Source organism: Apis cerana, linkage group LG2 (assembly GCF_029169275.1).
Source record: "Apis cerana isolate GH-2021 linkage group LG2, AcerK_1.0, whole genome shotgun sequence".
Taxonomy (NCBI): Eukaryota; Metazoa; Arthropoda; class Insecta; order Hymenoptera; family Apidae; genus Apis; species Apis cerana.
The window spans coordinates 13524063-13536280 of record NC_083853.1 but is presented as its reverse complement, the minus strand read 5'-3'; the positions used below and the strand labels follow the sequence as shown (position 1 = coordinate 13536280).

General features: G+C 38.4%; 1 protein-coding gene across 6 annotated transcripts in view; it reads left to right on the top strand.

Moving 5' to 3' along the window:
• Positions 1–455: 455 nt before the first annotated feature.
• Positions 456–12218, top strand: part of LOC108002915 (REPTOR-binding partner) — a 149027-nt gene continuing 137264 nt past the window's right edge. For 3 of the 6 annotated variants that reach the window (XR_009828856.1, XR_009828857.1, XM_062071364.1), the window contains exons 1-2: positions 471–691; positions 9332–9425. Coding sequence is in view for 4 of the 6 variants with exons in the window: in XM_062071364.1 (XP_061927348.1) it covers positions 653–691; positions 9332–9425 (133 nt within the window). In the remaining 2 variants the exon portion in view is untranslated. Of the gene's footprint in view, positions 692–1596; positions 1912–9331; positions 9426–12218 lie in introns of those variants that run through there. The other 3 variants (XM_017064906.3, XM_062071361.1, XM_062071362.1) reach the window with 3 other exon arrangements.

Sequence of the window (12218 nt, the reverse complement as noted above, 5' to 3'; positions counted from 1 at the left end):
AAAATATAATACAGATTTACTACATGATATTATTCCATATTACACAATGAAGAAAAAATAAGAAATATCATAAAAATATATATATTAATATATATATATATATATTATTCATGTACTTTTTAATATAAAACTTATTTTTTTCTATTATTTTTTACAAAAAATATTAATTACTTTTTTAAATATAAAGTAGAAATATAAGAAAAATATTTATACATTTAGATTTTTGTTTTTTAGTGAATTTATTCTTTTTATAGATTCGTTTTCAAATTCTAAATAACAAATTTAATTAAATATTTAATATAGTTGATTTTTTTTTTTTTGAAATTAAAATTTTATATTATATAGTAAATTTCATAAAAGTTTAGTATTGAAATATGCTGAACTAATTATGTGATTTGATTATTTATCGACAGTAATTTCGTAATATTTCATTACTTCATCGTAAGTGGCGCTATCATCGGTAATCGTGACGTAATACGAAATACTCGACAGTCAGAGGTCTGGGGGTCTGCTGTGTGACCTTGCAGTGTTTGTAAACAGACACACGTTGCCGTTGTAAAGTATTGAGAATAGAATACAATCACGATCTAACAAAGAGTGTCACAAAGTATTTGCTTGAGGAACATCGAAAAGAAGTAAAACCACGAGAGTCATGGAACTGGAGCCTATGTGTATCGCTGAAAATGAGACGGTGAGTCGACAATTTGAGGAAACGATAAAGTGACAACGTGCTCGTGTGATGCAAACTGCCATGAAAATCAGGCAACAAGATTACGCGCGTTAAACAGATTACACCATGTTGTGCAAAGAGGGCGCGCGTACAAAATGTCAGGCTTTTTGCAGTACTTATTAATTTTGAACTGATATAAAGGGCGTTGTTTCTTTCGTTTCTTTCGTTTGACGTCAGGATCTGTGGGATCGAGGATTTGTTAAGGGGTCGTGGGGAAGGAGGGGAAAGTAGAACCGAAGGGTAGCTATTTGCTTGTGTGCGCTTCTTGCTGTTCATATAGTAAAGCTGACGTTCGATGTCGCTATTTTGTTCTTTCGCATTCTTGTCGACTGTCGCGCCACGTGTCTTTCGTTTTCGTTTTTTTAATTGGCAAAAGATGGCGCTACCATCTTTGTATGATCATGTGATATTCAGGCACGGAATATACTGGAGTCTATTTCTCGATAAGAAATCAAGTGATTTACGTTAACATAAATTTATTATATAATTAGCATTATGAAATTCTTTAATATTAGTTTAATATTAACATTTATATAAAAAAATATTTAAATTATTGAACTTGATAATTTTATTGTTATATATATTTAAAAAATTCTGATATATTATATTAAAGTGTAGAATTTATCATTACTACGTTTTAATTCAATGTCAAGTTTTATTTCATATTTTATCATATACTTGCTATCAAATATATTATTATAATGCAGAAAAAATTCAGTAAGTAAATTTAAAAATATTAGGTATTTGTTACTTAATCAATTATAGTTGTAATAATTTAAAATAAAGAAAGTATAATAGAAACATTTCATTAATTGTTTAATTGGATAAAAATATTTAAAATATTATTTACAATTAAATATATTATAAATTAAATGAAAGAAAATGAAAGAAAAAAAATTATTGCAAATTATCAAGTGGTACTTTTGAAAAAAATCATGCGTTCTAATGATCTAATTGATACGTTTAGAAAATGGACCATATATCTTGATCGTAAATACGTAAGAATAATTTTAAAATCAGTGTCACAAGTTGTTCTGTAAATCGCCGATACGTGCCGCATTTGTCGTTTAGTATTACCGATTATATCGTTTGGGCACCGGTATCGAGCACGACGTCCCTGAACTCAGCATTTTAACTCGTCAACTGCGCAGTTGACACAGCTCACACGTCGCGTAGCACCGGTGAGTTTTCTATAAACACATTTTATATATTTTTATAATTTCATAGTTCTTTTAGAGTATTTTTATTATTTGTATGTCTTAATATTCGTCTTTTTATAATCAGTTTTGGAATTACCTTCATTATCTATATATCTCTGTACATACTATTTCCGAACCATATCCTGTTGATTCTGTTCTCATTCAGTCAACAATAGATACACATGCTTTTTTGCCGGTATACATTATGGTTGCTAATACTCGAGCGCGCGGAATATTTTAAATTTTTCGAGTTTTGTGAGATTTATTTCAATGTTGTTACATAGTTTGAAATGCCGGTCGATCGTGTTAGCTACTTTAGATTTGGTCGCCCACACGCGACGCTACTGCGCAATTCAACGGTATACGTCTATCGCGGGAGAAAACTGCTATTAATTGCGAAAACTTCGGTATATACGTATGAATTTAAAGGGAGATCATTTTTTATCGTCATTTTACTAACAAATTCTTTTGAATTTCAACAATGTTAAGCTGAAACAGGCCTACATTTTTTTTTTGTTAACTGTGTGAAGTTTAACCTAATTCACTTGAATTTTGACATATCATTAACCTAGTCACAATATTTAGTTTTAAAATAGATTATTACTTTTTATGTTTTACAATATAATTAGGAATTATTTTCGAAACTATCAAGTTTGATAGGAAGAAATTGTTAAGATCTATGTTGATTTATTTGTTCTGAATTTTTTTCGATTTTATCGATAAATTTTTTTATTTATATCGTAGAATATGATAAATTCCATTTATAATTGTATCGTTTAATAAATAAGTAAAACGTAATTGATATTTTGCATCATCATTATTTTGTTAGTTCGAAATTTATATTTTCATATCAAAATCCTTGTTTACTCAAGCTTCTGATAACTATTGGATTATGTTTACAAATCAATGAATATTATAATATTATAATTCGTAAAAATATTTTGCAATGAGATAAAGAAAAGGATTATTGAATGAAATTGAAAATATTTAATTTCGAAATATTTAATACTTATTGATTTAATAAGATTAATTACAATTCATTTTTTATAATATTATTTATATATTTCATATTAAATATTTTCATATAACTAAATATCTACCATATAATTTGAACAGAAAATGGCCAAAGAATTAGTTTCGCGATCAAACTGAAAGAGGCGCATTTCGAGATCTTTCGATTACCAAAGTGAAGTATTGTGCATTAAAATAGATTCGTTTGAAATCGATAGTGTCGAGAAACAGCGATACCATAGATTCTCGATTATACCTGATTCAGTCATTAGAATGAATAGTTGAATTTTGTAAGCAACCCCATCAGACTCGCCCTTTTATCGAGATCTAGATATATTTGTAAAGCAATAGAAACGTAATGAACAACAGAGCAACATCACGACAGATGGTTCGTAAATCTCTTATGACTGTTACTTATCGATACGAGATTGCATTTATTCTATAGTATTTTTCATCGTAAATTCAACTCGAAATTACTTCTCAGAAAGTGTTTCGTTAACTTGGAGATCAACTTATTTTACCATTTTATAATTGGATATTTAGAACAGTTTGACTTCAGACTTACTTAATTTTTTTAACTTTTTATTTTCAACTTAGGAAATCATAGACGAATATATATAGATATATCTATAGATAATATATAGATATATTAAAGTGATATCTGCGGTAATTTATAAACAGATCGTATACTATAATAAATATTTTGAAAATTTTTTGTAATTACGATTGTACATAAGATGTACGATATTTCGAATATTATTTGAAAATAGATATAAATAGATTTCATTGAAAATAACATGTTATTGTAATGAATATTTCGTATATAGATATGATATATATATAAAAAATTTTCAAAACATTGTTTATTATTTACTGATCATTACGATTTACTGTACGATTATCGATTACATCGTTCGAATACTTTCACGTGCTTGTATACGTAATCGATTAAATTTTTAAAACATAGATGAAATAAAAAAAACAATAATTAAGTTAGATCGACGATGACAGATATTAGAATTATGCGAATAAAAAATTAGTTGACGGTTGTGAATTTAGCGTGGGAAACGATCGAATGGGATTGCCTTTGAATTTATGGGATTTTTGTTGCTATGGTGCAATGATTTCAATCAATATAACGTCTTGCCGTCATATTCGAAATCTCCCTCGTTTATTATTACATAGCGACATTGGCGCGGATGGAAAATTATGAAGTTTCCTTCTCCATTTCCTCTTTCTTTGTCTCTCATGTTAATTCTCCGTGTACAATGATGTGGAAAAGCCCGAGAAGGCTTTTACGCGCGTTCTTGGTGTCGTCTTGTTTTTTACCTCTGTTTTTTCGCACTTGTTTGCTATGAATATAACATTTACCTCGTTTTCATATACAGTTTCGTCCTTCGATCTCACACGAAACACGAGTTCGCCTTATTAAAAAAAAAAAATAATAAAAATGAGATTTTATTGGATTGATTAGTGGGAAAGTTATTTTTTGGTTTTATTAACATAAACAGTAAAATAAATTTATTTTATAAGAATGATATATTTTATATTCATAAGATATTATGTTTTTATCTAAATTTAGAAATGATTATAGATTAAACATAATTATAATAATTAGACGCAAAATAGAACGCAATTTTATATTTTCAATTATTCATATTATATAATTTTTAGAAAATTTAAAGAAAGTATAAATACAATTATTCCCAAGAAAACTAATTGGTTTTGAAATAAATATTGCGAATGAATATACGTATCAATGAACGATTTATCAAAGATCGAATTTCAATCTACAATATAATATAAAAACATTTACCAATAGATTACATAGCAGTTGCGCAATACTTATATAAAATTCAAATGATTTAAAAACATATGGATTATGGATTATGAATAGATAAATTTACAATTACAAATTACTTTTCTAGCGATTTAACATTATGTACGACCAACATATTCAAAATTTAAAAGTGGACCGTTTTCAATGTTTTTATAAATGATACGCGTAGACTTCCATAGAAGTTTGTTTCGTTCGTTAAGCCCTCGACCAAGTCTCCGTTTCCTCTTGCGAGATTCATTTTGTAGGTCATCGCTGAAAGAGCGTCGGAGGATCGTACAACCTTCGACGAACGGAGATAATAATAAGGTTGCGCGCTTCGTGGATCCGGTAACTGCGTTGCACGCTCACTCGATGTTTCGCGTTTTACAAACGTGAGTCGTAACTATCTACGTCGAGCGTGAACAACGTTTCTGTCGATATCACTGATTCGTAGTACGTTAAACTTATCATATCGTAGTTAATGATAATTTTAAACGACGTTTGTCGCGTTTTGTCCGACGGTGGTTTTCCCGCCCAATGTTCACGATCCGCGCGAAGAATTAAGCGAAGATAAATTCAGAGATCGAGAAAGCATAAAAGTAAAATCGTGGACGTTGATTTTCAGTTTCGTCTTTATTTCCCGTCCCGTGTAAACATTGTTATGAATTTCCTTTCGAAATCGGGGACGAGCGTAAGAGGATTTCGCCTAACTCCGCTCGACTATTGAATAATTGAATCTCGCGGCAATCTCTGTTCCGCGAAGAATGAGACGGACGATGAGAGACCTTCGACGCGCGACGTTACGATCGAAGCGGAGAAAATTGCTCGGTTATCCGCGAGACTTGGATTTGCATCGTCATTCCGACAATCGCGTTTTGTAATCGGACGAAAATTCGAGCGTCGCGGTTTATTCGCCTCCGTGACTCGTCCCCCTTGAATGATCGGTTGGCGCCGAAATATACAGCAAAGACTTTGGCAAATTTCGATAGGGTATTACGCGGTACTAAAGCGGTTAAAGTTAGCTGCGTTAACGAGACCGCGTGATCGAGGTCGGTGTGTTAGTGGGAAATGGAAGGGGAAGAGAAATGGAGGGAGGGTTATTTCGAAGTGAAAATTGACGGGAACAGTCGGAGAGAGAATAAGAGAGAGGCGCGGAAAACCGAGTTGGAAGTGGTGAAAAGATTTCGGGGTAATAGAGGGTATTAAGGGGTGGAAAGATGGCTAACGCGTTTAAGAGAGTCTCTCTAAGGGAGTCCAGGAGTAATTCCATTAATAATGAAAATTAATTGAACGACGTCGAGTTCTTTCTGATGAAATTCGAGAGTGGTTCGAGTCGTATGAAAGGGTAGAACGGACGTATCCTTTGCAATTAAAGACTTTCCACTCGGGAGATGGTCGGCCGAAAGTTATTCCGTCGAGTAAAAGGAAGCGATGACGAACGACATTTCCGCCTTGGATATCGAATTAATCGTAAATGCATTCGAGAAAAGGCACCTCTCATTTCCGAGCGTTAATTTTTTCCCCGCAGCATGTGGGCCGATCGCTTGGATAAATTTTCGCCGGAATAACGAAGTGAAATTTAAGGAGAGGAGGAAAGGTCCGTGTATAAAATGAATCGAACGAGGGTGTCGGACGCGATGTGCAAATACTTCATTAGCGCGAATGGAAATTCACTGGGTAACCCGGAGGAAATTTTTATTCGCGAATAGTTCCACCGACAGGGAAATATCTGTCGATCCGTAGATACAAAGTGAGAGTTATTTGTATTTCAATTTTATCGTCGACCAAACTTTTCTCTCATTTGGAAAATTTTCAACGAGACGAACAGCGTACTGTCTCTACCTACTCTTCTCTAGTTTTCGTATTAATTCATTCTTATATATATATATATATATATATATATATATATATGCGTAATTTATATTCTCTGTTGGCGAGATCGATTCACGGGAAAACGGGGAGATGGGGGTAAAATTTCTGGCATACCGATGTAATCTTGAGATAATAGGAGGCGTGGTCGCGTTTCCGTGCATAACGTTTCCATTATATTTTAAAATTTCGTTTAAAAATTCGATCAAAATTTTATCTCTTTGTATCTTTTTTTTTTTTTTTTTTTTCCTCCGTCAAAGATACTATTCGCGATAAAATATGGTGATATAATTGATCGTTATCGGAAAATAAGATAAGGTAAGCCTATATTCGATCGCGCGTCTCTACCACGTTTCAACAACGCGTGTGAGATCGCCTTTGACGCGATCACTGGTCACGCACTGCTCGCTCGATTGTAGGTATAAACTAAAGCGTGGCGCGTACATGTAAGTACATGCCGTGGCGACGAGTCGTGCGTTCATGTCGCTAGATTAAATCACGCTTCACGCGGAACGAAGCCAGTCCTGGCCGCGCAACCCGGCTTTTGCGCTCGAGAAATACGCGTAAGAGAGCCGACCAACTGCGAAACTACAAAGCCTTCGTGCTTCGATTGTGTACAGTGCGGTTTACCAACTTCCGGTCTTTGCCGTCCTCTCGTGCACTATCGCGCATCCGGTTAAATCGTGTCGATATCTTGCAATCTCTCGTCTCTAACCTTCGCGAATCTTCGAAGCGTGATCTTTAAAATACAAAATAACAACAACAACAACAATAATAATAATACAAGCGTTTCCGTCGAAACGAATCATGTCGATTCGAACATTTTCTGTATATTGTCTGTATACGTTTCAGTGGAAAAGATTATTCGTTGAAAAACAATAATCGATCGGTAAGAATCAATGATAACGTAAACGTAAAAGCGTCGAGTAGAGTCGAAAATGGTTCGAATTCACGGGAGATTGAAAGGGCAGAAAGTCCCTTCCCCTCCTCCTCCCTCCCCTCCCGGATACCGGCGAATCGGTTCCCTGGACGATCGGAATACACGTCAGGAATCCGAGTGGAATTGTCAAGCGCAGGAAGGATGGTGCTGGGTGGGTAGCACGTTGTTCGCGATAGGGTGGCCAGCAAATCGACGAAAGTGTCAACGACAGTGGGATTTAACGAGTTTTCCTACCCTTCTGGTAGGAAGAGCGCAAGTGTGACCCAAATTTCGCGCGAAACGATGGGTAGATTCGATAGAGGCGTAATTTTTTTTTCCTTTCGATCTAATCACTGTATCCGCCGCACGGTGACATCATCCGTCGTCGCGGTGAGTTAATTATATTCTTGGCTTTAAGGCGGACCGCGAGTCCTGCGACAGAGGCTCCCTGTCTACTTACACGAGCAACCAATTCTTATGCGATCTTTGTATTTCTTTCTCTCTTTCTCCTTTCTCGCCTTTCCGTATCTCGCTTCGTTCATCGCGGAACATCAATTCCATTTTGTACCCACAAAGAGGCACGTGCGCGCGAGAAGCGAAGCAGGAGGGAAAAGGATGGATGGAAGCGAGAGAAAGAGAGAGAGAGGGCAAAGAAGTCGGAAGCGGTGGAGGGAAAGAAAGAGGATTCGAGGAGATTTAATACCAGATAGAATTGAGAGGAAAGGATAGGGCCGAAGGTAAACAGGTTTCCTAAAAGGGGGTTGAATTTGTATTTTGTCACCCGTGAGTACATGCATAGCTAAGCCTGCGGCCGCCTCTACTCGTCGCAACAACCGTGCTCCGGGGACGTGTAAATTTTAACGGGTCGTGAAAGGACGGCCTACCCCGGCCCGCGTTATACTCGTTTGTTTCGCTTTCTTTATCTTTCCAAAGGGTAAGAAGAAATTTCGAATTCGTTCGGTAGTGTTTCTTTTTTTTTTTTTTCACATTAAAACAATTTATCTGTGATGAGGAGGATAGCTCTTTCGAGGGAACAAGTTTCGGTAATGGAGTGGTAACCGTGTTTTTCGATTTACGAAACGGAGCATTCGCGTCAATGGGGCGTTAAAAAGTTAAGCGGGCAACGATCGGGAAGGAAGAGGCGCCGTCTGAGCTTTTTCGCAACGACAAACTACGTTATTTGGCAAAGTAGTTACTCTAGCGCGGAAACTTGTCAATGTGGTCGTGACTGTAAACGGCGGTGGGGCGCTTTAGGGATTGCGTCGATGGATGGTTCGCGCGGTGCTTTTAGCGATCCTAGCCAACCTGCATCTCTCTTTCTATTTCTCTTTCCTCTTCCCCCAGTCATAAGCTTTTGTTTCCATTCAAAACGTCGGACGTTTGTTCTCCACCAGCTCGAACCAACTCGTTTGAGATATTAATCAGTGACAGGAAGAAACAACGGGATTAGGCGGGTATTACGTCGCCGTTGAGACTCGTATCATCCGCTTTCAGATCTCACCGCTATCCATTTCGCCGCTCCGATGTTCCGCGTTGCTATTCGAGATTTCAACTGGGAACCATGCACAAAGTTTTTCACCGCAACGTGTCACGATTCTTGCTCGTTCGTCCTAGTTCTCTTACCTCCGCTTTTTTAATTGTTCGAGATGTGCTCGGATTTTTAAATCGTATAATCTCTGCGTAGCGTTTAACCATGCCCAACCATGTGGTTTAGAGCTCGAAATTCTCCCAATTCTCGCAAATAGGTTTTTCCAAATTTTGACAATTTTCTTTTTATTTCGCAGGAGGGATCTCGCGGTGATCGGAAAGAGGGGGGTAAGAGGGGACGCAAGCCTGGAAGGAAGGCGTCCGACAAGACGGACATGAAAGCCAAGCTTGGTAAGAAGCTTCCTCAACCTATCTCTGTAATCCATTTCAATTTTATTCGTCCCTGTATTATTCCACGATACCCAAAGTATCATATACAAAGTCGTGACTTATATCGATGTCGCTTTCGAGTTGCCGAGGAAAGAAAAAAAGAAAGAAAGAAAAAATTCAGATAAAAATTGTAAAAATATGTTGGAGAAACAGTGGCAAAATTTTACGAGATAAGAGATAGTAGTTTCCTACCTTTACGCCTTGGGCTATTTCACGTGGAATTTTATAATACGATATGGCGCCCGTGTAAATCAACTCGATAATTCCAAGCGTCGTCCTTCTTTCGCGTATTTTTAAAACAAAAATTCAAATCCCAATCTCGTCCCGAATCGCGAATCGTTTTTCCCGCTCTATTCGCGATTCATCTTTAAGAAGTCGAGTTAACCCTCATTTGCATTTCTACCGGTCGTGTATTAAGCGGCAGAACAAGATGTAACCGCGCTAGCATTGCGGAAACCACGTGAGAAATGCACGTTGGTTGATTACGAACGCCGTCGAGTGACGGTAGCAGACCCCATGACACCGTCAGGAATATTTATTCTTCCCAAACGAATGAATATTTATGCTGGGTCAACTCGGTGGCTGGAACCGATGTTCCCGATGATTCTGCGCCGCGACGAGATGGAAAGGTGTATTTTGCAATTCCGTCGTTTTGCTAATCAGAGAGAAAGAGAGAGAGAGAGAGATTGTGATTGTCGTTGGCGAGAAAACGTTGGAACTTGGATGTTACAGCTCTTCGTTGCTCCTTTTCTTTCTTTCTTTCTTTCTTTCTTTCTTCTTTCTTTTAATCCTGCGAGGTTTCCATCGCTATTCCTCGCTTTTACACGATCGTTGAAATCGTCTCTCTTATAAATACGCGTTCACGTATGAACTCGCGAAGAAGTCACACGAGCGAAACGATTTTTCTCGTGAATTCAACTGTTCCGGACTTTTCCAAACCACCATTCCCCCAACCTCTGCCGAACTGGTTTCTAAGGTTGGGTGGGAAACAACACGAACAGGATTTAAGCTCGTTTTACGACTAACTCTCGCGTCCGCAATCCCAGGCTGCTCGTAACTCCGCCGGTCGAACCTCCGCTTTCGTCCTCTCCGCCATTCTTGTCCTCCGCGTTTTCGTAATTTTCCATCCGACCTCTGACCTCTTTTCCTTCCTTCCTTTCGCTCGAATCACCGCCCAACCAAGACTCCCCTTTTCCCCGCTCCTCCGACATCCGCTATAATTTCTGACTTTCTACCACCAACCTTACCGATTTCTCTTTCTCCTCTCCGATGAACGCCCATAAATCCAATTTTCCCTAATTTCATTCGCTCGCGCCATCCCTGTGCCCTCTGGATCGCTTCGTTTTTACCGATCGCGCGCAGCCATTCAAGTCTCGTTTAATCCCGCCAGTTTGCTAAATGAACCCGTAAAATTGATCGTTAATCGTTTAATTTTCGGTTCGGTTCTGTGTTCAGAGCCGTCCACACGCACACGCGATGAATTCCTTCCCGATAAAATTTCTCTCCGATCCAAGCTAAAAGCTCGATTCGACGGGTTCGCGGCGCGAAAAGCCTCTAATGCTTCCGGACACTTTTTCTCTCTTTCTCTCTCGAGAAAGAAAGTCCCCTCCCGCGACAGGAAGGAGGGTGAGGGGACGTTTATTGCCGCGTAAAAGGCGGGCTTAGCGTAGCGTAGACGCGATAATAGCCGCGACCCTTGATCGTAAAGAGCTTTATCACGCCGCGGCTCCCGGAGAAATTTGCAATATCTCTGGAACGGGCTATTATACGATCGATTTTATCCGACGGTTGATCTTCTTGGCGAGCCGTGTCGCGAGACGAATTGGCCTCGTTGCCATTCGTCAGACCTCCTCTCCCCCTCCACTGCCACGTGTGCGGTGTTTCAGGATACGCGTCCCGGGCCACGTACAGAGTTGCGTGAAAAATCGCGCGTCCCATTTTGAGTTGCGCGAATTTATCGCGCGACGGTTGAACCCGCTGCAGCGGCGGACGCTCACGTCCTTCACCTTCGTTTGTAATTTTTACCGGGGACAATTTATGACGGGATGGGACGGGGAGGGAGAGGGTTATTTATCGATGCCCGTCCCTCTTTCGACGAACTGCTCGTCGTTAGCGAGCAGTTCGAGCTTCCCGTTCGTTTCGGGGTGACAGCGAATGGGGTAGTGGTATTTAGTTTCGATTTTACGATACACTGAGGTGTACTCTCCCCCTCTCCCCGTTTCGCGCAATTGCAGCGCGGGTAAGAAAATAAGAAAGCCATTCGAAGGCAACATTGGTCGTAGCGCATAATGGTATTTGCATGCGGAGTCAGATGGAAAACTTCTTCTCGTTTCGTTTCGATTCGCGCAGCTGCCGTCTCGCGCTACGTATTCTTCAGTTTGCTTTTCCTTTCTTATCTCGGCCACAAAGAAATCTCGTTTTCTTTTTTTAAACCATTTCCATACCCCGATGGAATTTTAAACATGCCTCCAAAGCTTATTCTAATCGAGTTTTCCCTTTTTTCTTTCTTCCCCCTCCCCCTATCTTTAATTTAATTTCATAATTCCTTTACGCGCATACAATTTTTCTATTGTACGTTTCTATTGTACGTGCCGGGCCCGGAAAGAAAGTATCGCGTTTCTAGTTGCCCTGGCATCAAGAGTTAACGCATTCCTGGTCTAATGCGCTCCCGAGTATCATTAAGCCGCGAATTTTTTTCCAACCATAATATTACGCTGTTCGTATTTCCTGTCGGGCGGATGGTTTGACGTTGAA